This window comes from Callithrix jacchus, chromosome 9, assembly GCF_049354715.1.
Source record: "Callithrix jacchus isolate 240 chromosome 9, calJac240_pri, whole genome shotgun sequence".
Classification (NCBI taxonomy): domain Eukaryota; kingdom Metazoa; phylum Chordata; class Mammalia; order Primates; family Cebidae; genus Callithrix; species Callithrix jacchus.
This window is the reverse complement of record NC_133510.1, coordinates 67,498,011-67,524,417: the sequence shown is the minus strand read 5'-3', so window position 1 is coordinate 67,524,417 and position 26,407 is coordinate 67,498,011. Positions and strand designations below refer to the sequence as shown.

The window sequence follows — 26,407 nt, the reverse complement described above, 5'->3', positions numbered from 1 at the left end:
GACTGCACGTTCGGCTCCGGTCTCCTCGGCGCCGGGCTCCGCACCCATCCGCGAGGTTGGCCGAGGCGCGAGCCCCGCCCACTTCTTTAACAGGGACACTCCCCTTTAAGGCGGGCGCCCGCGCGCGCTCCGGCCCCGCCCTTCGGGGGCGCGCGCGGCGGCCGCGGCGCCGGCTCCGCCGGGAGCGCACGTGCCGGCGCCGGGCGGAGAAGAGGGAGGCGGGAGCCGGGCCACGGGAGGAGGGGAGGCGCCGGAGGCGCGCGCGCGCGCTGGGCGCTGCTGGGCTGCGGCGGCGGCGACGGCGGCGGCGGTTACTATGGCGGAGTCGGCCGGAGCCTCCTCCTTCTTCCCCCTTGTTGTCCTCCTGCTCTCCGGCAGCGGCGGGTCCGGGCCCCGGGGGATCCAGGGTGAGTCCCGGGGCTGGGGGCGGGGGCCGGGATGGAGACGGCCGGGGGAGGGCGAGGCCTCGAGCCGCGGCCGCTGGGCTACAGCGCGCCCCCTCCCCGCGCTCACAATATGGCTGGGCGGGGGGCGCGGAGAAGTCGGGGTGACCCCCCCGTCAGCTTCCCCAACCTCCGAGGCGCGGCCGCCCGGCGGCGACGGAGCTCACGCCGGGCCCCTGGGGACCCGAGCCCCGCTCCAGGCGGAACTGGATTCGGGCAGCTCTCGGGGGTCGCGCTCCCAGCGCCCTCATGTTTCATAGAGGGGAGTCTGGGCTTCCAGCCCCAAGGTTTGGAGGTCCATGGTTTCTGCCCTTCACTGTGTCCAGGGGCGGGGGACTTTCTTTCCTCCCTCCAGATGCTCCTGGGGGGGCGTCCTTCTCCCGCCAAGATTGTGGGGTTCGGGCGATGGGGTCTTTGCTTTTCCGAGATATGCTGATGTTGAGAGCCCGCTCACCTCAGACTGTAGGGGAAGGGGTCTCTAACCTTTCCTTCAGGTCCTGCACTTGTGTTTCTTACCCTCCCTCCCCTGCCTCCCTACTGTTCTGGGAAAGGGAGTCACATTTCCCCTTCACTCAATCCCTTGAGTTCAGTGGGGCAATCCCCCCCCCCCCGCCCTCCGGCACACACGCCCGGTGGAAGCTATTTGGAGGAAGTGGGACGAAGAGGCCCCTAAACCTTTTTGGAGCTTGGCTTTGGAATCCCTAACCCTATGGAACCGAGTTCCCCAAGGGTTGATCTCAAGCTAGGCGTATTTGCCTTCCTCCTCGCCTCCCCCACCCTACCCCGGGGGGCTCATTCAGTTAATCACTTCGTGGATGCGTTTCAGGTGAAATCCTAGAACCTGCCTCCAACCCCCCAAGATTATTTAAAGATCCCACCACTGGACTGTACCCCCGGCCCTTGGTCAGTACTTATTTACCTTCTTACAGGATCCCTCTTCCCAACCCGCCCACCCTTACACACCCCTTACCTTCCAGTCCCCACCCTGCTCTCTGTGGAAGCGGGTACCTTTCTGCAGGACACTCCGCTGGCTGTGTTGTTTATGAGGCTTTGGGTGGCTGAGAAGAGCAGATGAAACCCTAAAATATTTCATTTAAGAGAGTCGTGGCGAATGTGTTTTGGCCTTGGGGTAGCAGATGAAGGTTATATTTGGCAGTTATATTGAAGCGATTATTGACCCACAGATGGATCTGGGAGAGAGGATCAGGACTGTATTCGCTCCTGATGTACAAAGCCTGCTGCTCTGACTTCTCAGCAGCCCCTAACCTTCCAGCAGTGGGAGATCAGGTGTGTTCTTTGGCTCTCCTCGCCACTAAAAATAATGATTCTCAGGTGGGTTCAGTCGTCTTTCATAAACCAGACAGTCAAGAAAAGACACCATGCCACTTTGGAGTCTCAAAAACAAGTTCATTATCTCAGGCTTTGATATTTGTTCCCAGTGGTGGAGCCTGTGCAGCGGGGTCTTTGTTCACAGGCTAATGCTTCTCCTAAGCACCTCGTGTGTGTTCTCGGCCTCACTGCTCTGTGGCTTAGGTGTCTGTGCTCTGGGGTTTGAGAAGCATGGTGAAGCTGTATGAAGAGAGCTTGACATTTGTGGTGAGATAATGATTTGCATGATTAAGGATGTTCATAGGGCCTTATTAAGGGCCATGTTTTTGGAACGTGTACCATAAGGTTCTCCACTGGGGGAGTAAAAAAAAAAAAGGGGGAGATTGAACCTGTAGGTTTGCCATTTTATGTGTGTATGTATAAATCTTTACATTCCTCACATAGGAATTTTTGTCCTGCCCCTAATATATCCAGGATTTTTAACAGTCATTTCCCTGCTGATTTGATGTAGTGTTTGTGGGGCTTGCCTGGTTATAAGCCTAGTTAAGAATGTTTAACTGATAATCCAACTGGTTCTGAATGGGGCAGAGTTCATTTTTTTGTAACCTTCCTAAACTGGATGTTTGAGGGGGTTAAGGTGGGTGGGTAAAATAGGGAGTTCGTTTCTTTTTTTGGTAAATTGGAAATTAGGTTGTGTGTCCAGCAAACATTCTCCAGGGCCTTTAAACTTCTTGGCCAGACACTACAGTTTTTTCCGGGACACGTCTAGTTGCCAATAGTGCATGCTATGGAGACCACTGCTGCAAAAGGCTTAAAGTAAAACGTCAGTTCTGGGAAAATAGAGGCTGTGGGATAACAAGAAGTTGATTTTTTTCTCCTCCCCTGCATTTCCTATATAGTGCTCCCCTTCATCGGCCGGAGGAGTGACAGAGCCAGGCAGCTCTGATGCCTGATACTTGAACATGTTGTGAGGGCAGTAAGGGATAGGCGTTTCTATTCATTAATGAATTAACTGGGACTTAGTAAAAGGCCAGTGATAAGGAGAATGAGTTTCAGTTAGAAATAGCATTCGTTTGATAGGTGTACATGTTTTAAGGCCTGGCTTTGGAATTTTAACGTTAGTATTTAAAAATGTAAATTTGAATTAGTAGCAAGAGAACATGACATTCATTTAAGACAAAAACAACAAAGACATTTGACATTCTCATAGGAACATTTTGAAATTTTGTGAGCAGACTAAAAATCTAATTTCAAGCCAAACATTGTAGTTTTGTTGAGTGGACATGGATTGTAAGTACAGTGGAAGTGCAGTCTTGTAGAGGATCTCTGATTAGTTTTGTTTGAACAGCTCCTGGAACAGATGTGATAAAACATATTAAAATGGCTACTCTGGTTAAGGTTAGAGTCAGATAGAGGGAGGAGGCTGGTTTTCAACCCTAGAACTTAGCTCCCTTACATGTTGTCCTTGAACAAGTAACTTAACCTTTCTGTGACTGCCTCAGTTTTCTCTCTGTAAAATAAGGAAATATTTTATGTCACTCTTATTGGGACATTTGTGAGACAGACTTACTGATAGCCAGTTGGTGGGGAGGTATTTTTAGACATGGTTTCTGACTTCAGTGAATAAGCAATGTTGAGTTACTTTTTTATCTTATGGAGCAGAAAAACATACTCTGTGATTGATAGATGTACAGCATGTCACAGTGTGGCTAATTTTCTTTTGTGCTTTTTTGTAGACCCCTTTTAGATTTCCTCAACTTAATTTCTGTCTCTGGCAGGCTCTTCCTCAACTAGGTAGCATACCTGTGCTAATCAAAGACAGTCTGGAAGGAGTGACCTGCTTTAGGCTTTATTGGTTTGGCAACGTTTTAATTCTTACGCAACTCTGGGAATGTTTATGGCACTATGTAAATGTTACATAAGAACATGGAGGCTGAGAAGTGGCCAGAATGGTGACTGTGAACACAGGAAGGTTAGACTGAGGACTTTATCCAAAAGGACCTTGGGAATCTGCAATCAGTACAGGAAGAACCTGCACTTTATTTTCCTCTAAGAACCTTTTTAGATGATTATGTCTTTCAGGTGGACTGCTGTGTTATAAATAGGTTTATTCTCCACCGGTGAGCTAATTGTAACCTTGCTACCAAAATATGAATCAGTAAACGATGAGACGTGCTGCTTCTTCCAGCATGTCCTGTTGAAGCTGCTTGTTGCATTTTGGAACATGAGTTGAATTGGGTTGCAGTCTGTTCTCATAATAACTCAGGAGCACAGGGTGTTGAGGTGGAATGGAATTCTCAGTTCGTGGTGCTTTAGGTCATCTTTATTTTTGAAGGTTAAATTAGAATACTGGAGTGGCTCTTTATAAATTTGAAATCTTTATTGTTTACTGTTCCACTGCAGTCTGGAACTCCTGGGATCCAGCATACTCCTGTGTCACCCTTCCAAGTGGCTAGGATCACACGTACATGCCACCATACTTGGCTAATTTTAAAAGTTTTTGTAGAGATGGGGTCTCACTTGTTGCCCAGGCTGGTCTCAGATGATCCTCCTGCCTTGATCTCCCAAAGGGCTAGGATTATAGGTATGAGCTACTATGCCTGGCTTTCTGTTTAAAGACACCTTATTTAATACATGTTGTTGGTTCATTAACGTTGAACTTTATTGACAACAGCAGTATTAACTTATGCCTGAATCAAGTTTCTCTTTTTTTTTATTTTTTTGAGATGGAGTCTCCATCTGTTGCCAGGTTGGAGTGCAGTGGCACGATCTCGGCTCACTGCAACCTCTGCCTCCTGGGTTCAAGCGATTCTACTGCCTCAGCCTACCAAGTAGCTGAGACCACAGGTGTGTGCCACCACATCAGCTAATATCTGTATTTTTAGTAGAGACCGGTTTCACTACATTGGCCAGGATGGTCTTGATCTCTTGACTTCATGATCTGCCCACCTTGGCCTCCCTAAGTGCTGGGATTATAGGCGTGAGCCACCATGCCCAGCCTCCAAGCTTCTCTAACATGTATTTTCTCCGTGAGACATACCACTATCTTCTTGTGCCTAGGAACACTAGACAGCAGTTCAGCTCTACTTGTGGGGACCATTTAAACAGTGAACTTGTAAATGAAAAGCATGGCACTAAATATACTGCAGAAAGGATACTTGCTTACAGTATGCCAGCTGAGATAAGAAGGCAGGGTGTTGGCCTTGTTTGACCTCGGTTGAGAACCTATGTGGGGGGTGTTTTGAATGTTTCATTATTCTGTGCATGGCCAGCAGTGACCAGGAAAGTATGATGAATGTTGATATCGGGGTTACACATAAATTCGCACTAACTGTATTTTGTTAGATCTATATACAAAAGTGGTAGAGATAAACCAGAATTTTAATAGTTAAAAGTCCCATTTCAAGACTGCAAACTAAACATATGCATGGTGTGTACCTACCATGGTGATCTAGGGCAATTGTCTCCAACCTTTTTGACATCAGGGACTGGTTTCGTGGAAGATAATTTTTCTGCAGGGGAAGTGGGGGAGATATGGTTTTGGGATGAAACTGTTCCACCTCAGATCATCAGGCACATCACAGCTGGGCATGGTTTCTCACGCCTGTAATCCCAGCACTTTGGGAGGCAGAGATGGGCAGATCACCTGAGGTCAGGAGTTCGAGACCAGCCTGGCCAACATGGTGAAATCCAGTCTCTACTAATAATAAAAAATTAGCTGGGCATGGTGGCGCATACTTGTAATCCCAGTTACTTGGGAGGCTGAGGCAGGAGAATTGCTGGAACCTGGGAAGTGGAGGTTGCAGTGAGCCGAGATTGTGCTGCTGCACTCCAGCCTGGGCAAGAGAGCAAGACTCTGTCTCAAAGGAAAACAAAAAAAAAGATAGAAAAATTAGCCAGGCGTGGTGGTGGTGCACACCTTATAATCCCCACTACTCAGGAGGCTGAAGCGGGATCATCACTTGAACCTGGGATTGGGGTTGCAGTCAGCCGAGATCATGCCACTGAATTCCAGCCTGGGGAACAGAGTGGAATTCAAAAAAAAAAAAAAAAAAAAAAAAACAACAGGCACATCAAGCATGTTAGATTCTCATGAGGTACATGCCAAGTAGGTGTTTTACATGTGTGGTTCACAGGTTTCACACTCCTATGAGAATCTAATGCCACTGCTGATGTGACCTGCCTGCCACTTATCTCCTGCTGTGTGGCCTGGTTCCTAACAGTCCGTGGACCAGTACTGGTCTGTGACCCCAGGGATTGGAGACCCCTGCTCCAAAGGTTCTCTTGACACGTCATATATTTATTGAGAACCTGTTATATACTAGGCATTGTTACAGGAGTTAGGGATACAGGAGTAAACCAAAGGAGACACAGTTGCCTTCCTTCAGCTTACTTCTGTCAGGTGAGATGGACAATAAACAGAAGTATAAAATGTAAGGCAGTTGTGCCTACCACAGCCCACCTTCTGCTCTAACTCCCTCAAGATTCCACCGCTTTGGTGTACACACACCTGTTCCAGGTATTCAGCCAAATGCTAGTCTTTGTAGGTAGAATTAAGGTCTCAATCAGTTAACCTTTAGCCATCTAAAGGAGGTTATCATGGTGGGTCTGTCCTGATTGAACTAGCCCTTTCAAGCAGAGAGATTTCTCAACTGATTACACCAGAGGAAATCAGATGTTCCAGCTGGCTTGAAAGCAAGCAAACATCCATGTTGTGAACTGCCCATCCCAAAAGCCACATGGCAAGGAACGCAGGCGAACTCTAGTCTAGGAGCTGAGAGTTGTCCCCAGCTGACAGCTAGGAGGATGGGGACCTCAGTCCTTCATCTGCAAGGCAGTGGATCTTGCCAACAATCAGTAAGCTTGGAAGTGGACCCAATCCTGTATGAGAAGGCAGCCCTAGCTGGCACTCTTCATGCTGTGCCTGGACTTCTGACCTGTAAGAACTGTGAAATGGTAAATGGGTGGTGGTTTAAAAAATGTATGCATTGGGTCGGGGGTGAGTCAAATAGTGATGGTGAAAGAGAAGAGGGGGAAACACCCCAAGATAGGCATGAGGGTACTTGAGACCTGGTGCCCAGCCATCCCATCACTCACAAATAAAAATGAGTCCTTTGAGGCTGGGCATGGTGGCTCATGCTTGTAAGCCCAGCACTTTGAGAGGCTGAGGTGGGTGGATCACCTGAAGTCAGGAGTTTGAGACCTTCCTGACCAACATGGAGAAACCCTATCTCTACTAAAAATACAAAATTAGCTGGGCATGGTGGTGCATGCCTGTAATACCAGCTACTTGGGAAGCTGAGGAAGAAGAATCGCCTGAACCTAGGAGGCAGAGGTTGCGGTGAGCCTTGGTTGTGCCACTGCACTCCAGTCTGGGAACAAGAGCAAAATTCATCCCCCCCCCAAAAAAGTCTTTTGACCACATGTGGCTTTCATCTGCCTATAACCTTTTTCTAGATATTCGTGAGTGAGTGGAGGGGCAAGAGAATTGTGGATGTTTTGGAAATAAGTTTTTTAGGTGCTTGGGTGCTTGGGTGCTTGGGATGTTTGAATTAAGGAATTTGGGAATTGAAGTATTTTCTTGTTTATTTTTTTTTTTTTTTTTGGTAGTATAGGACTCACCTTGCCCCACATCCTCATATATTGTCTTGGTGTATGTTTGCATATACCTTTTATATTTGTAGAAGATAAGATGGAATTGTAATCAGTCAGTGTTCATTTCTGATATCCAAGATGTGCCTAGCACCAAGCTGAATGCTGAGAGGGATCTTGAGGAGAGAGTCTGTCCTTGCCCTTTAGAAGTTTACACATAGACGTTGGCCGCAGTGGCTCCTGCCTGTAATCCCAACACTTTGGGAGACTGAGGTCGGGGTGGGGATGGGGGATTGCTTCAGCCAGGAGTTTGAGACTAGCCTGGGCAACATAGCAAGACCTGTCTCTACAAAGAAATTTTAAAAATTAGACAGGCGTGGTGGCACATGCCTGTGGTCACAGCTATTTGGAAGGCTGAGGTGGGAGGATAGCTTGAGCCCAGGAAATTGAGGCTGCAGTGAGCCATGATTGTACCACTGCACTCCAGCCTGGGTGACAGAGTGAGATCCTGTCTAAAAAACAACTAGGCTGGGCACGGTGGTTCAAGCCTGTAATCCCAGCACTTTGGGAGGCCGAGGCGGGTGGATCACGAGGTCCAGAGATCTAGACCATCCTGGTCAACATGGTGAAACCCCATCTCTACTAAAAATACAAAAAATTAGCTGGGCATGGTGGCGTGTGCCTGTAATCCCAGCTACTCAGGAGGCTGAGGCAGGAGAATTGCCTGAACCCAGGAGGCGGAGGTTGCGGTGAGCCGAGATAGCACCATTGCACTCCAGCCTGGGTAACAAGAGTGAAACTCCGTCTCAATAAAAAACAAAAACAAAACAACTTTATACACAAATGGCCTTTTTTTCCTGCTTGTTGGAACTACTACAGACTATGAGGAGTTCAGGTGACAGTTGTAATGAAAGCATCTGATTTGCTGAATGTTTACTGTATACTAAAGTACTATGCTAAGTGCTTATATCATATCATTTACTCTATGCAGTTATTCTTTGAGGGGCTCTTATTCCCATTATACAGATGAGAAAACTAGGGCATAGGGAAGTTAAGCAGTGGGTCCAAAGTCTATCCAAGTCCAAAACATGCTCTAAATACTGAACTTTGTGCTGTGAGTACTATAAAAGTGACCTTCTAACCCGGATCTCTGCCTTCAGCTTCCCATTTGTTTTCCATCCTACTGCTGGATTTAACTTTGGAAACGCACCCTGTCTGTCTGACATAGAGGTTATGTGGCTTCTAGGATCAACTTCATACCCCTTAGCTTAGCATTGCAGTCAGTCTTCATCTGGCCTTAGACTTCCTTACTGTTCTTGTGTTTGGCTGGAACCTTGATATTGTTGCAGCTGTCAGTTTACTGTGAACCTAGTGTAGCTAAGATTTTTCACAGCCCTTTGCCTTCCCTTTTCCTTTTATCTGGAATGCTTCTCCCCACTTCTCCTCCTAGCCAAACCCAGTGTCCTCCAGAGTGGGACCTTCATCCTCTTGTGTTCTCCCAGTCAGTGATTCCATCCTCTCTGCTATTCCCGTCAGTCTGTATTGTAGTGTGGAGTTGCACTGTTTATAGTTGTCTTCTCCTCCCACTCTCCGTGTCCAAAGAGTTGGTGCGTGGAGCTGGCTTATTCATTATATGGCTTTGGCCTGACACAAAGCCTTGCATGTTTTAAGTACTTAATAAGTTTAATTGAATTCATTCATTTCTTTTCCATCCTTTCAGTAAAATCCTAGGTAAATAGTTCCAATTCTGTTTTGCTCTAATTTTATTATATTCTTTGTATATATGGTATTTTAATCCTGCTCACTTAAAAAATGCTTCGAACATTTGTGAATTGCTTGGAACATGATAATCTCTCTTTCTACCTCACCTCTTTCATCTGTTTATCCTACCGCCTACCCATTTTATTCCAGCCAAATGAACTTGCTTTCTCAACCTCATTAGTTTTATTCTGAGTTTGGCTGATTTTTTTTCCTGTTACATTGTCCCAGTTGCCTGAAACAATCATTCGTATCCCTTTTCTAGTCAAAACTGTGACATACACTGTCTCCATTCGTCCAGAGTATAATAAATAGGTCAGGAAGAAAATATCAAGGGTAAATATCCTTCCCTGCTCTAATGACCAGAAGTGTGTTTATTCAAACTCAACAAAACAGTGGTATTACATGTTCATCATAAACTGAAATCAAAGGAGAAATGCAGTTTCCTGATTGTCTAAATATGACAGCTGAGTCTGCACACACAGGTCCCAGGAACATTGGACCTACCCCCTCATAATGATACCACTCATTTCTGTTTTACTGTGACATTCTCCTGGGGAGCAGGTGGGCCCTTGCTAGATGTTCAGGTATTTACAGTCAGCCATAAATTAAGTTGCAGTGACAAGTCTCCTTAGCATAAACATCAAACAGCTCTTTTGAATGAGAACAAAGCTTTCATTCTCTAACCTGAGACTTAAGGTTGAACTTGTTTAAACAGCTCTCTAGGGTTGGGTTTGTCTCCAAGTAGAATGTCAGAAAGGCAGTTTGTAGAATGGATATAGTGTGGAGCTGGCTTTCCAAACACCTTTCTCTTATGCAAACCCCATTCCAAGACCTTTTCCCAGATTGGAATTAAATACCAAGCTTATCAAGTGTCTTATTGTTAAATCTGTAGTTCTCCCCACCCGCCACCATACAAATAGCTTCCTTTATTAAGTCAGTTATATTTTCTTCATAAGTGCTTTTTAGCAGTGCATTTTTTTTTTTTTTGCTTTTTCTATATACCACCATTGGCACATGTAAAATTTGACTTTATTATAGGTCTTGGGTACTTGAAAGCTTTTTGTTTTGATGTGTTTTTTAAATCTAATTTTGATGATTGTAAAAGGTGAAAATGTAACTTGGGTCTTTTTTTCTTTCAACCAATAGCATGTGATTGCTTTACTGTTGCAAGATTTTTCTATTTAGGCTAGTTAGAACTTTGCTAGTTCAGTATCAGTTCCTGCTTATTGCATTCCCACCCCAGAAGAAAGCCAAACATTGCCTCTATTTTGTGAACAGTTTAGTGCCAGACTTTTTTAACCTGATTCAGGTTTTCATAAACATTTTGGCAGTTGTCTAGATCAGTAGCTATTAACAATTGTCTTTCTTTTTAGAACAGTGGCATTCTTAAAAATGAAAATGTAGGCCGGGCACGGTGGCTCAAGCCTGTAATCCCAGCACTTTGGGAGGCCGAGGCGGGTGGATCTCGAGGTCAAGAGATCGAGACCATCCTGGTCAACATGGTGAAACCCCGTCTCTACTAAAAATACAAAAAATTAGCTGGGCATGGTGGTGCGTGCCTGTAATCCCAGCTACTCAGGAGGCTGAGGCAGGAGAATTGCCTGAACCCAGGAGACGGAGGTTGCGGTGAGCCGAGATCGTGCCTTTGCACTCCAGCCTGGGTAACAAGAGCGAAACTCCATCTCAAAAAAAAAAAAAAAAAAAGAAAGAAAATGTAGAAATGTATAGAAAGTGAGTAAAAGCTGAGCAACTTGAGCAGAGTCCCTCCTCTGCCCCTGAAATTACTAGGCTGAGATCTGTTGAGTGAGGTTTATTGAGCACAGTGCTATTTGCCAGATGCCATGCTAGATACCAGTGAGAAAATGGTGAAAAGTGAAAACTCACTTTGCGAGTTCGGAGATTCATGGACGTGGTGGAGAGTCTAGAGATTCAGGAAGAAGACAGTTTGAAAAACACTGTAGGTTTTTTGTTTTTGTTACTGAGATTATATTGTAAATGTTTTGCAAATAGGGATTTATGGTAGTTTTAAATTGTGGTAAAATATGTATAATGGAAAATGTACTATTTTAATTGTACAATTCAGTAGCATTAAGTACCTTCATAATGTGCAAACCATCACCACTAATCAATTTTTAATTTTTATTTATTTTATTTTATTTTATTTTTTTTTGAGACGAAGTCTCACTCCCTTGCCCAGGCTGGAGTGCAATGGCATGATCTCAGCTCACTGCAACCTCCGCCTCCCAATTTCAAGTGATTCTCCAATCTCAGCCTCCTGAGCAGCTGGGATTACAGGCATGTGTCACCATGCCCCGCTAATTTTTTTCTATTTTTAGTAGACACGGGTTTTCACCCTGTTGGCCAGGCTGGTCTTGAACTCTTGACCTTAAGTGATCCACCTGCCTCGGCCTCCCAAAGTGCTGAGATTATAGGTGTAAGGCACTGCGCCTGGCCAACATTTCATATACATAGAATCTTAATATGTGGCTTCTTTCTTGTAGTACAGTGTTTTCAAGGTTCATCTATATTATAGCATATATCAGTAGTTTCTTTTTATGGCTGAATAATACCCCATCATAAATATACCACATTTTGTTTATCCATTCATCGTTTGATGGACATTTGGGTGGTTTGTATCTTTTGGTTATTGTGAATTGTACTGTTGCGAATATTCATGTACAAGTCTGTGGTTAAACACTTGTTTCAGTTATTTTGTTTATATGCCTTGGAGTAGAATTGCTGGTTATGAGGTAATTCTAGGTGTATCTTATTAAGGAACCATCAAACTTTTTTCCACAGGAGTTGTACCCTTTTATGTCCCTACTAGCAATGTACCAAGTGTTCCAGTTTCTCTAAATCTTCACCAACACTTATCTAAGTTTCTTTTTCATTTTTTTTATGACCTTCCTAGTGGGTATGAAGTAGTATCTCATTGTGTGGTTTTGCTTTCCATTGGAATTTGCAATATATTAGAGATGATGATGTTGAACATCTTTTCATGTGCTTGTAGGCCATTTGTGTTTTTGGAGAAATGTCTGTTCAGGTCCTTTGTCCAATTTTGTTGATTTTTTTTAAGTTATTATGTTTTTTAGAGGAGGAGTCTTGTTCTGTCACCCAGTCTGGAGTACAGTGGTGTGTGTGCATGGCTCATCGCAGCCTTGAATTCCTGGAACTATTTAAGGAAATACACTGAATTTGATCTTGCATATTGGATGAAATTGAGTACAGAGTAAATTTCAAGTACTCTGGAAGAAGGAATACGTAGTCTTTTCTAGACTAAAAATGTGTGTGTGCCAAAATCTGTGTACCTAATGGTGTTGGGGTTGGTGGAGGGAATGCCTACACAGGACCTGGAAAAGTAGAAGAGGAAAACAGTTACCAAAAAAAAAAAAAAATTAACATCACCAAAAGAGACAGCTGAAGTTCTGTGCCTTGCAAGGGATGGTAAGGATGGTATTCATTAGTTGTTAGTATTCTAACCAGAAATTTGAGCCTGAATCAGATCAAACCTCTAGATCTAGCTAACAGCTTATAGAAAATAAGATATAATAGCTTCTATAACAGCTTATAGAAAATAGCTTACGGAGGAGAGAGGAACATGTTAAATGACACCATGGAGAGTCAGCCCAAAAAATCCAGAATATGGGAAGCTGCAGGACAAATGGCCTAGATTGTTAAACAGATAACTTAGAAGGAAAAATAACAGCACAACGGGGAAACCTGTAGATTAAAAGATATTTAGGAGATCTCTCAGCCAAGTACAGTGAAAGAACATCATTTAGATCTGGATTTTTATTTTATTTTTTTGAGCCAGAGTCTAGCCCTGTTGCCCAGGCTGGAGTGCAGTGGTGGAGTCACAGCTCACTTCAACTTCAACCTCCTGGGCTCAAGCAGTCCTTCTACCTCAGCCTCCTGAGTAGCTGGGACAACAAGCGCATGCCACCACACCCAGCAGTTGTTTTTGTTTTTTTTTTTTTACTTTTTATACAAACAGGGTCTCACTATGTTGGCCAGGCCAATCTCAAACTCCTGAGCTCAAGAGGTCCTCCCACCTCAGCCTCCCAAAGTGCTGGGATTACAGGTATGAGCCACCACACCCTTCCTGGATCTAGATTTGAGCCAGCTGTTAAATTTTTCAAGATAATAAAGGATTTTTGAACACTGACTGGATATTGATGATATTAGGGCTATGTCAGTTATTTTAGGTGTGCTAATGATATTGTAGGAAACTTCAATTTAAAATATAACTTGCAGAAGATTCCAGTACCAATGACAAAATATTAAAGGCATTTAAAAACATTAAAGGCATTAAGGATTGGGCGAAACCTGTTAGAGAATCAGTGGCTGGTACTAGTAGGAATATCTAGCATTTAATTGTACATTTAACTGTATAGGCACTTGACTAAGAGCTTTATGTCTGATTATCTTATTCCTCATAGCTGCCTTATGAAGTCGATTCTCTTGTTTTCTCCATTTTCTAATTGGACAGCTGAGTCCAGTGAGCACCAGGATTTAAACTTAGGCTGTCTGACCTCAGAGCTGCGCCTGTTAATCACTATGTAATTATAAGTCCCTAAAGGTGCTCTCAGTGATAGAGGAGGTAGCAGGGAAACTAAAAGAATTATTTCTGGCTGGGCGCAGTGACTCATGCCTGTAATCCCAGCATTTTGTGAGGCCGAAGTGGATAGATCACCTGAGGTCAGGAGTTCGAGACCAGCTTGGCCAACATGGCAAAACCCTGTCTCTACTAAAAATTCAAAAAATTAGCCGGGCATGATGGTGGGTACCTGTAATCCCAGCAACTTGGGAGACTGAGGCAGGAGAGTCACTTGAACCCGGGAGGCAGAGGTTGCAGTGAGCCGAAAACTCTTTCTCTTTTTTTTTTTTTTTTTGAGACAGAGTTTTGCTCTTGTTACCCAGGCTGGAGTGCAATGGCGTGATCTCAGCTCACCGTAACCTCCGCCTCCCAGGTTCAAGCAATTCTCCTGCCTCAGCCTCCCGAGTAGCTGGGACTACAGGCGCGCACCATCATGCCCAGCTAATTTTCGTATTTTTAGTAGAGACGGGGTTTCACCATGTTGACCAGGATGGTCTAGATCTCTTGACCTTGTGATCCACCCACCTCGGCCTCCTAAAGTGCTGGGATTATAGGCACCTGGCCTAAAACTCTTTCTCAAAAAAAAAAGAAAAAAAAATTATTTCTTCCATATGTATTGAGAAGCATGCTATGGGAACACATAAGCCCAAATTATTTCGAAGTGGACAAGTTGCAGATGTTAAATACCTCTTGAGGTAGTTAAAGGTTTAAAACCAATCTTATATTCTTAGTTGGTTTGTAATGAATGTTATTTTATTCTTAAGTAGTGATAAATATATGGGATGTTTTAGACCTCATAAGTGGGTCTTTGTGACAAATTGTATTTCCTAAATGACTGCCACTATATTTCCCATCCCACATGTTTTTCTTACTGTGTGACTATGACACTCCTTCCAACAGGTGGGGCCTACCCCTGTCCCTCCCTTGAATTTGGGTGGAGGCTTGACTGCTTTGATCTATGGTATATGGTGAATGTGATGCTCTGTGGTGTCTAAGGCTAGGCTGTTAGAAGGATACAGTTTCTGCCAGGTTCGCTCCTTTTGGGATCTTGCTCTGGGGAAGGGCAGCTGTCATGCTGAGGAGGCTAAGCTAACCCACACAAAGGGATTACGGGTTGAACATCCCTAATCCAAAATGCTCCCAATTCCAAAATTTTTTGAGCACCAACGTGCTCAAAGGAAATGCTCATTGGAGAATCTTGGATTTCAGATTTTCACATGAGGAATGCCCAGCCAGATGTATATGCAAATATTCTAAAATCCCCCAAAATCAGAAGTTTGCAATATTTCTGGTCCCAACATTTTGGATGAAAGATGCTCATTCTATACTTGGAGAGGACCGCATCAAGAAGAATGAAGACCCCCAGCCAACAGCCAGCATCATGAGCCAGATGCAAGTGTGAATAAGTCTTCAGATGATTCCAGCCCCCAGCCTTGGAGTCTTCCACCTGAAGCCCCAAACCTTGTGGAGTAGAGACAAGCTGTCCCTGCTGCCCTGCCCCATGTTTCTGACTCATAAAATCCATGCATAGATTAAATGGTTGTTTTATGCTACAAGTTTTGGGGTAATTTATTATATGGCTGTAGTAACTAGGAAAATATTATTTTTCCTCCCATCTCAAAGGACTTACATGTTGTCGTCATAAATGGCCATTTTTTGAGCAGATGTTTAGTGTGGACCTACTAGAATTTAGCCCTGGAGATACAAAAGTGAATGGAACACCATCTATTTCTTTAAATGGTACCGTAGCCAGAATACTGTTAAATTGACCTGTTACTCCTGTCTGTAAAGAGATTTCCAAGGAGAACCTGGTTGCTATGCTGGTGAGACCTATAATAAAAGTTAGGGCCACTGAACCTAAGAAAATATACTACCGACTAGAGAGAAGGTGGCAGGCAATATAGTTTCTCTAAAGTCCAGGCAAGCTAATAATTTGGAATTTTTTTACAGAGGTAAGTATGCATGTGAATAAAGAGAAAGACTTGGTCTGGACTTTCAAAGACCCTAATAAAGTCTGTCCAGGTAGTTGTTTCAAAGTCACAAAGGGATTAAAGGAATTTACACTGTGTATAAAGAGCTATCTTAGCCAGTGTGGTGGGGTACACTTGTAGTCCTAACTACTAAGGAGGTATAACAGGCTGTAACACACTAAATCCCTGGAGATGAACTGCAGGAAGACATGGTAAGGCTCTTTGGTCAGAAAACCAACAATGCATTTAATATGGGGAGGGTAGGAGTGTGTTCAGAGTGATGTGAATGTTATTGGCAGGGTGCTGAGTCTGATCACATGAAGGTATACCTAGTGTGGCCGTGGCCCTGTGGCTCTGTGTGCCAGGCGTTGTCAGAAAGAGTGTGGTAGAATGCTGTGTGGTGTTGTGGGGAAAAGATCAGGCTTAGAGCCTAGAGACCTGAGTTGGAGATGGTGCTCCATGGTTTTACTGGTTTACCACTCGTGAGCCCCTTAACTTCTCCAAGGCTTTACTGTCCATCAAGTGGGACAGCTATATCTGCCTCAGCTCCTGAGTTCCTCTGGGAATCACAGGAGAGAGTGAATGTGAAAACTCTTGATACAACAACACAGCATAGCTATAAACAGTGTTTTTTTTAATGGGAAACAAACTGAAAACATCCTACCCAGATGTAAAACTGGTTTCTCTGATCCTGCAATCAGTTGTGTAGAGTTGTGCTCTTTGTTCTAGCCCAAAGAAACTGGAGGGGATTGGAATAAGGGCCGGGGAGGAATAATTAAAGTAATCATGGTTGTATTAGGCTATTCTTATTACTTTGGCCTGTCTGGTGAATTTCTCATCTGGAAGGAGTACTGAGAAGCAGTTTGTGATCGGGCCATAAAATCACGAAAAGTAAGGGCAGAACTAGAAGGTTGCCTATTGAAATGCAAGAGTCAAGTCTAGCATACCTAAACAGGACAGTGCTCCACAAACAGTACTAAATTTATGAAAGTGATTATCCACAGGTAGTAATTAAGTTAAAGTTCATAATTACTATAGCTTCAAAAAAGTTTTAGGTGCACTCCCGGACCTTCATCTGTTAGGACAAGCTTGGGTGTTTTGTGCTGTGCCTCTTCCCTTTCATGGGGGATGCCATCACGCTGCACTCTCCCTGGTAAGGGTCTGAGGCGGGATATTGGGCTAAGTGGCCATGAGTCTGACCCTGTATGGCCGTTTTTGAGAATTCTTAGCTGGGCTATGGCGTCACTGAGTAGCCTGTCTTTTCTGAGACCCAGCTGTGTTAGGCGCTTCTATAATACGGAGCTAGACAGTCTGCCCAGGTTGGAACTTGTCAGCCTTACTCAAAACACAGCCTGTCTCATGAATCAAATTTGCATTTACATCCTACCACAAACCACCTTCGAATCATACTTTGGAACTATGTTCAAACCCTGCCAACGTGGTTTTGTCTTTAGTTTAAATTTGCCTAACTTGTTAATGACAAAAGTCTATGCTAGTAGGGGTTTTGTTCTGACCACTTCCTAACTTGCTTATGCAAGAAGTGATTTTGTTACTTCTGTGATTTGTTTTTCTGAATTGTGTTATTTCTACTACGTAATTCTTCCATCTTGGAATAAGGAGAGTTTTAGGTATGTGTTGTTTATATACACGGTGTGTAGAATTTTTAACCCGATGAGTCACTATGAAACAGATTCTAAGGGGCTGTTATCATTAGTCCAGATTTAGCTTATCAGAGAGAATTGAATTTAGTGTGTGTTATTTAATGAACTAAGGTTTACAGTAAATTTAGATGTTTTTATAATTTATCGCTTTGTTTCAGTGGAAAATGAATGTTAACAGAGACTAGCCAAAATGTCTATCATTAAAAGATGTTTAGGAAAAAGCATATAAAAGAAAGCAGAATTGTCCAGTGTTGGGCAGTGATCAAACAATGTAAATTTAAAAACAAGGCTAGATTCAAACATAGCTGGAAAGGATTTTAGAGGTCGTATAGTTCAGTCCCTTCTTTCTGGTTAATCGTGAGAAAAATGAGGTTGAAAGAAGTTAAATGACTTGGCCAAAGCAACTGGTTACTGGTACTGTTGAGGCTTGAATAGCAGTTTCTTACTGAAACTTGCTACTTCCTAGTTAGTGGGTAAGGAGACATTATTACTTGGGTGGTGGTTTTTGCTTTGTTTTTAGGTTTTATATTGAGAGGGGGGATTGGTATTTATTGAATAGCTACTAGTTGGTAAGTACTTTAAAAAGTCTATTAGCTGGGCGTGGTGGCACATGCTTGTAGTTCCAGCTACTCAGGAAGCCGACACTGGAGGATCCCTTGAGCCCAGGAGTTCAAGTCCAGCTTGGGCAACATAGCAAAACTCTGTCTCTAAAAAATAGATATATATTACTTCATGTGATTCTTACATAGCCCTGTGAAATACAGTCATGTGCCACATAACAGCATTTTGGTCAATGATGGACCACACTGTTATATGATGGTAGTCCCATAAGATTATAACGCTGTATTTTTACTTTACCTTTTCTATGTTTAGATACAAATACGATGTTACAATTGCCTATGGTATTCAGTAGTTACATGCTGTACAGGTTTGTAGCCTAGAAGCAAGAAGCTGCACCATGTAGACTGTGCCATCTAGGTTTGTGTAAGTACACGCTGTGAGGTTTACACAGCAACAAAATTGCCTAACGCTGCATGTCCCTGTTGTTAAGTGACAGATGACTATAGTTATTCACAGCCCCACTTTACAGATTAGGAAATGGGTGCAAGAAGGTTAATACCTTGCTCAAGGTCATGTGGTTAATATTAAAGCTGACATTTGAGCCTTTCTGGCCTGTTCCTGTTGTAACACCCACTGTGGCTCCTAGTGATGGTGATTGCAACCTTTTCAGGGGAATGGGGAGCGGTGGTGGTTATCTTAAAAATATATCTTTTTCAGACTTCTCACTCTGTAAAATATGTGGTTAGACACAGATATGTGTAGAGTGGCCTTTCTCAGAGGACCCAGAGCACTTAGCAGATGCTTGGCTAATCTTCATACCATCTCTGTAAGATAAATAGTGTTTTCCTGTTGGGCAGTTGAGGCCCAGATAGGCTCAGGGACTCACCCAGCGCCTTATCACAAACCCACATGGCCCAGCCCCCAGTTCCGTTCTATGTCCTGTCTAGCATAGATTTCACCACTTTTGTTCTTTCCTGTCTTACACCAAGATTGTTTAAGTACTTCCCAAAAATAATGAGCCACGTGTGGGTGTGTTCGTTCTCCAGAATGAATCACTGTGAAAGAGGTTGTGAACTAACGAGAGGAGCATACATATCTGGAAGCAGAGGCTCCTGACTATTCAGTCCCTCTAATTGGTGGGCTGTGGAGTGAGCGCTTTTCTGAAAGGCAACTGTGGGTTTGGGTTTGTGTGTCTCACTGTGCTCAGAATAGTCCTCTCTTGAAGTTGTTAATTTTCCCTTCTTGCTTCCCAAAATAGAACCAATGTTGTTCTCTTTGCTGGACATCACAACACAAATATTGAGAGGTATGCTCTCCACAGGGAACCTCTTTTAAAGTGCCTGAATGTCCCCACTGCCACAAAGGGGAATGAGAGTTAGCTTTCTTGAGTTAACAAGATTCCAGCATGTGTAAAAGCGGTTTGGATCAAGTATTCTGAGAGTTTCGGAAGTACATGTAAAAGCAGAAAGAATAAGAGGGTGCAGACAAAGGTATTTGGAAGGAAAAATGAAGAGATTCCTTAGTCTTTTTTTGTGTGTCTGAATGGGTTAGAATAAAAATTCAGGAGAAATTTACTTTTAAAATCTCTTTTATGATTTGGATCCTAGTCTAATAGGCATCTACTTTAAATGCTCTGCCTTTAAGAAATAACACTACCCAAACTCTTAAGCAAGAGGCTGCATGTTTTGGAATTTCTCCCAGAAGAAAGGGATCTGATGCAACGTGAGAAAATACAACAGGCCATAAGTGAAGATCTGCACTGTCTACACTGTCTCTCCACCTGCCAGGGCTGCCTCCTTGGTTTCCTTGGGTGGGACTAGCAAGGAATTGCCTCATTTATAGAAAGCCCGAGGAAGGAGGGGTTGGGCACTGAGATATTTAGAATCTGTCTTTGGATTTGAAAAGCCAAGAGATGCCTTTCAGAATATTGGAGGAAGAGACAAAGATAGACTATTTACAGCTAAATCCGTGAGTTATGACAGGGTAGCTTTTGATGGGACTGCCCATAAGTGTCTCATCTCTAGGGGCCATAGTGTGAATGCATTCCCATTTGTCATCCAGATAGTATTTACTTAGTGTGCAATCTGGGACTCGTGTGGGCCGCACCACCTCCAGCCCCCAATGTGTGAGTGCTTCGTTGAGCACTCCCAAGCCCCAACCTCAGTGTTCTGGTAGGCAAAGCGACACTTCTGCCCATTCTAAGAGGTCAGAGCTAGGTTAGTCTCATGGGAGACAGTGTTGGGGAGAGCCAACTCCTGTCTGTGCTATTCTTGTTAGTTGAATAAATAAAGGATTTCAGATTCCAGGGCTGCTGAAGAGGCTTTCAGAGGCGCCAAATTCATTTGCAGTAATTTCCTGTCAAATGGGACACACTTTTGTATGATATTTACCCAGCAAAACTCATTAATCCCAGAGGTGATTGTGTACACTGCCTATTTGAAAGAAATTGCATGTGTGTGTCTGTGTGTGTGCCTGTGGGCACGCATGTGCATGCTATCCAGGGGCCTTTCAGGATGGGTTAAGTGTATCAAGCACTTTTAATGCATTATCTCACTTAGTCCTCACAATAACTTCACGAGGGAGGCACTCAAGTTCTCCTCTTTGGAGGATATCCTTTTTGCCCCTCATGAATGAGAGAGGCACCTGACGTGGACTAAAGGCAGGAGGACGATGATGGAGTGGTCAAGGAAAGCTTTTCAAGTGATATTTGAGTTGAATTTTGAAGGATTTGTAAGATGAGGCAGGAAAAAAGCATTGCAGCAAAAGAATGTGTGAGAGCATGCATGCTGCAGGAAGCCGTGGGCGTGCTTGGTTCCTGCTGGGGGAGATAGGGCTGGTGATGGCTCCAGGAACCCTAGGTGGCTCTGCATGAAGTGGGGGCAGCCCCACATTCTCCAAAAGGAAGATGCTTTCCTCTTGTCAGGCATCTCGATTTGAAGAAAAGGTAGTTCCTCTGTCTCTCACAGGCATAAAGTAGAGCACTTAGGGGATAATGATGGAGCCTCAAAAGCCTTGTTTGTGAGCTAAATAAACAGGTGAAGTTGTGCCCAGTTAAAGATATCTTTTTGGCTCCATCTCCATAAAAAATCGGTTTTGGAACATCAAGTATGCTAAGGGATTATATTCTAAGTTGAGAAAAGGACCTGGAAAAGATCTCACCATTGATGTCAATGTCTGCTCCCCAATTTCCTGCAGCTCTGCTGTGTGCGTGCACCAACTGCCTCCAGGCCAACTACACGTGTGAGACAGATGGGGCCTGCATGGTTTCCATTTTCAACCTGGATGGGATGGAGCACCATGTGCGCACCTGCATCCCCAAAGTGGAGCTGGTCCCTGCCGGGAAGCCCTTCTACTGCCTCAGCTCGGAGGACCTGCGCAACACCCACTGCTGCTACACTGACTACTGCAACAGGATCGACTTGAGGGTGCCCAGTGGTGAGTGCACTCCCTTGTTGGACTAGTGGTTCAGCTTGGAGGGAGGGCGCCGCATCGTTTGATTTTTTTTTTTTTTTTTTTTTTTTTCCTACTCTTTCCCAATCATTTGGTTTGACGATAAAGATGCCTTTTGGATGGATGTTTCCTAAGGTGACATAGGCTGGGGTTTCTCAGGAGTTGCTTTTGTAGATTAGTGGGTGAGGAAGATTTTCAAGTTAGTCCCAGAGGTGCCAGCAGTGTTTTGGGTAGTGGCTGAGCAGCGATAGGCAGCGGTGAGGAGTGGAAAAACCAGGCAGGGATCCCCACGATCCAGAGAGAGATGGCCTCAGAGCCACGAGCAGGGGACTCCTCGGGAGGGTGATGGTCAGATGTGAAGAGGAACCAGAATAGGAATAGGCCAGTGACCAAAGCTGAGAAACACCACATACCACCCTTTTGCGAGTCTACCATTCAGGAAGTATTACTGCGAAGCCCACAGGAGGAGAGAAACTAGAGCAGAGCTTGGAGGAGCTGTGGTGAGTTAAAGAGCAGAAACTGTTATCTGTGTAGGGGCCCGAGGTGGGGATAGTATCATGAAGTGGTGTGAGATTACAAAGTGGGGTGTGGGTTTGACTGTGGGAAGGGGTGCCTTAACTAAAGAAGTTGGACATATGGGAGCATCTAGGGAGACAGACTAGCCCAGGAAGATCAGAGAGATCAAAGGAGCCTGAACACATAGAGAGGGAAAACGGTCTTTTTCACTCTTCACTTTGAGGGAGGTGTTTTTATTCTTTCTCTTATTTTTACTCCTCATTCTTTCCCTCTCCTCTCTCGCTTGACCCAGGTCACCTCAAGGAGCCTGAGCACCCATCCATGTGGGGCCCGGTGGAGCTGGTAGGCATCATTGCCGGCCCGGTGTTCCTCCTGTTCCTCATCATCATCATTGTTTTCCTTGTCATTAACTATCATCAGCGTGTCTATCACAACCGCCAGAGACTGGACATGGAAGATCCCTCATGTGAGATGTGCCTCTCCAAAGACAAGACGCTCCAGGATCTTGTCTATGATCTCTCCACCTCAGGGTCTGGCTCAGGTACTGAGTTCTCCAGGGCATAGTGTCTGTGGCTGGCTTTCATCAGTTTCCCAGCAGAATAGAGAGGTTGTAAAGAAGGCTGGGGGCCCTGCGTTTGTTTCTACCAGCATTGAGTCATTTGGTTTCCTAGTTCCCCTTCTTAAGATAAGATAATGGGTTCACTGAAACCTTCTCATTCCCTGGGATTCCCAAGGTCTAGTACACAATTATCCACTGCAGAAACCCTGCCTCTCTAAGCTTTGCAACTGTATGTACATCTATTAAAATTCAGCTGGTTCCACCTGAGCAGTGGAGTGCTCAATTTCAGGGCCCCTTTTGAGAAACAGGAGTGTGCCAGATTCCTGTGAGGTGGTGACAGCTAATCATTGATCTCTGAGCAACCACAAGGGGAGTTTAAGGACATCCAGTAAAGCTTAGAGTTGGGATTTGGTGAATCATTGACTTGTACCAATTGCCCAAGGGTTTTTGGTGGGGGTTAAAATAAGGCAGTGTGGGCCTCCAGCATAACATCAGCACTATTTCCTGTACTACCTGTTATTGACCAAACCTGTCTCAGGTGAGGGAAATGAACCAAATGCTGGACCTTGGCATAAGATGAGAATTTAGGATAAAGGGTCTTGGGGTTGTTCAGGTGTCAAGGTATAGCTCAGCTAGTTATTAAATGTGAACGTGAAAGCAAAATGATTTTTTTTACCTTTTATTTATTTATTTGTTTTGAAACAGAGTCTTGCTCTGTTTCCCAGGCAGGAGTGCAGTGGTGCAGTCTCCACTCACTGAAACCTCCGCCTGCCAGGTTCAAGCGATTGTCCTGCTTTGGCCTCCCTAGTAGCTGGGATTACAGGCATGCACCACCATGCCCAGCTAATTTTTGTATTTTTGGTAGACACGAGGTTTCGCCACATTGGCCAGGCTGGTCTTGAACTCCTGACCTCAGTGATCTGCCTGCCTCGCAAAAGAATTTTTTTAATGAAGAAAAACCATTATTTTCATGACAGTGGTATTGCATTCCTTTTTTCTTTTCTTTTTTAAATATGGTCTCACTCAGTTGCCCAGGCTGGAGTGCTGTGGTGCAATCACAGCTCACTGCAGCCTCAACCTCCTGGGCTCAAGAGATCCTCCACCTTAGCCTGCTGAGTAGCTGAGACTTTAGGCATGTGCCACCAAGCCTGGCACTTTTAAAAAAAAAAAGCTTCTTGTGGAAGGTCTCACTTTGTTGCCCAGGCTGGTCTCAAATTCCTGGCTTCAAGTACATTCTTAGAAAAAAACATCCTCAAAGATCACTGTTGCCATTCTAGCTAAAACACAGAGGATCTTATTTGTGGGAACTTTGCGTGTTTTTATGTATGTTTCCTTGACGTAGGACAAGACTATTGTTCTGTAGGGAAATTATGCCGTCAGTCATGCCCAGACATTCCTGCTTGACACAGGAGTACTTTGAGCTGTGACATCTCCTGAATTTCAGTGGCTTTGCTTTTATTAAGCTCTGCAGTAGAGAGCACCAAAATGATGGATATATTTAAAAGCTGCATATTTTTAGAAACAGTAAAAAATCTAGGGCTTGTTCCTTGTTGAAAGAGGTAGGACAGTGGTTAGAACCTCCTGGCAGACTATGGGACTTGACTTGCTGCTAGAGGAGGGTAGAGTGGGTTTTCCCAAAGTCTTTTTAAGACCCAGACCAGCTGAAACAAGGGAAGGGCTATGGTAGTTTAATCTTTTGGAGTAAAATGGTTAATAACTATTTCCCTCTGAGTGGTTTAGTATATTCTTCATTCAGAATGCACAGAACTTCCAAGGCGATAGGTTTCTAATGATGTGGTTTTCAAAGTAGTAAGTCCATGCTGCTCATATGACTTTCAGTTAATTTAAATAGTATATGCTGAATACCTTCTGAGTGATATAAACAGATTTAAAAAAGGCTGATCCAGGATTGGATAAGAGAGACAGGAATTGTTGGGAAGAGGCTCACAGAGGAGGGCACATTTAAAGAAGTCCTGAGGCTGGGTGGCCACATCTGTAATCCCAGCACTTTGGGAGGCCTGGGCAGTGGATCACTTGAGGTCAAGAGGTCAAGACCAGCCTGGCCAATGTGGCCAAACTGTGTCTCTACTAAAATACAAAAATTAGCTGGGTGCGGTGGCTCACAGCTACTTAGGAGTCCCAGCTACTCAGGAGGCTGAGGCATAAGACTCACTTCCAACCCTGGGAGGCAGAGGTTGCAGTGAGCCGAGATTGCACCACTGCACTCCAGTCTGGGCAATAGAAAGCAAGATGGTTTTTTTTTTTTAAAAAAAAAAAGAGTCTTGGCCGGGCATGGTGGGGCACGCCTCTAGTCCCAGCACTTTGGGAGGCCGAAGCGGGTGGATCACCTGAGGTCAAGGAGAGACCAGCCTGACTAACATGGTGAAACCTCATCTCTACTGAATATAAAAAATTAACTGGTGACACATGCCTGTAATTCCAGCTACTCTGGAGGCTCAGGCAGGAGAATTGCTTGAACCCTGGAGGCAGAGGTTGCAGTGAGCTGAGATTGAGCCATTGTACTCCAGCCTGGGCAACAAGAGTGAAACTCTGCCTGGGAAGAAAGAGCTGGGCCCAGTGGCTCACACCTGTAATCCCAGCACTTTGGGAGGCAGATCACGTGAGGTCAGGAGTTCCAGACCAGCCTGACCAACATGATGAAACCCCATATCTACTGAAAATACAAAAATTATCTGGGTGTGGTGGTGGGTGCCTGTGATCCCAGCTACTTGGAAGGCTAAGGCAGGAGAATCGAATGAACCTGGGAGACAGAGATTGCAGTGAGCCAAAATCATGCATTACATTCCATTCCAGTCTGAGTGACAGAGGCAGACTCTATTTCAAAAAAAAAAAAAAAGAAAAAGAAAAAAGGGAGTCTTGAAGAATGAGTTGGATTTTTTTTTTTTTTAAAGACAGAGTCTCACTAGTCTCACTCCGTGGCCAAGTGCCAGGCTGGAGTGCAGTGGCATGATCTGGACTCACTGCAACCTCCACCTCCCAGGTTCAGGCAATTCTCCTGCCTCAGCCTCCCAAGTAGCTGGGACTACAGGTGTGTGCCGCCATGCCCAGCTAATTTTTGTACTTTTAGTAGAGATGGGGTTTGACCATCTTGGCCAAGATGGTCTCGATCTCTTGACCTCGTGATCTGCCCACCTCGGCCTCCCAAAGTGCTGGGATTACAGGCATGAGCCACTGCGCATGGCCGAGTTGGAATTTTTAAGAGAGGTGAGGGGGCAGAGAACATTCCAGGCTAATGAAAATGCCTTGAGTAAAAAGACAAAAAGGCATGAAGATCCACTATATGTTTAAAGAACCTTTATGATAAGGAGACCAGCATGATGGGCTTGTGCTGGGGAAGGGGTGGGGTGGAGCGGGAAGGTCAGGCTGGCCCAGGTGTAGAGGATCTTGAGGACTGACCTTTATCTTATAGGTAAGGGGCTTCTACTGAAAGTTTCCATGTGGGAAATGAATGTTCATTTTTTTCCTTTGGAAGGAATTCTGGCAGTGGTGTGGAGGATGAATTCATTCACTACCAGCCTTCTGTTGGGAAGGGTGGGGTGGGGGGTGGTGTGTGGGTGAGCAGGGCAAGAGCAGGCTGAGATGGGAGGCGAAAGACCTGTTGGAAATCTTTTAGAGAAGGTCCAAAAGTAGGACAGGCGGACGGGGATGGAGAGGCGGGGGCTAATTTGAGAAACACTTTGGTGGTTCTATACTGTTGTCATTAAAAGCATAGATTATAGAGTCAGACAGTCCTAGATTTTAAGCTCTGCTTTGCCACTTACTGCTTGTATGAATTTGAATATTACATAACCTCCTCTTTGAGCCTTAGTTTTCTGGTCTATAAAATGGGGATGATAACAGTGCCTTACCTTCCAGGTTATTTGGGGAAGTGAGATGATTTATGTAAAGCCCTTCGCATAGAGCCTAATACATAGTAAGCATGCAGTAAATGGAAGTTCACATCTACC

The 26,407-nt window shown here is 44.5% G+C and overlaps 1 protein-coding gene across 2 annotated transcripts in view; it reads left to right on the top strand.

Moving 5' to 3' along the window:
* Nucleotides 1–275: 275 nt before the first annotated feature.
* The window catches only part of ACVR1B (activin A receptor type 1B), a 42,370-nt gene continuing 16,238 nt past the window's right edge, over nt 276–26,407 (top strand). For both annotated transcript variants that reach the window (XM_035256710.3, XM_002752485.5), the window contains exons 1-3: nt 276–407; nt 21,110–21,349; nt 22,173–22,421. In XM_035256710.3, coding sequence (XP_035112601.1) covers nt 317–407; nt 21,110–21,349; nt 22,173–22,421 — 580 coding nt within the window. In that variant the 5' untranslated portion in view covers nt 276–316. The remainder of the gene's footprint in view (nt 408–21,109; nt 21,350–22,172; nt 22,422–26,407) is intronic.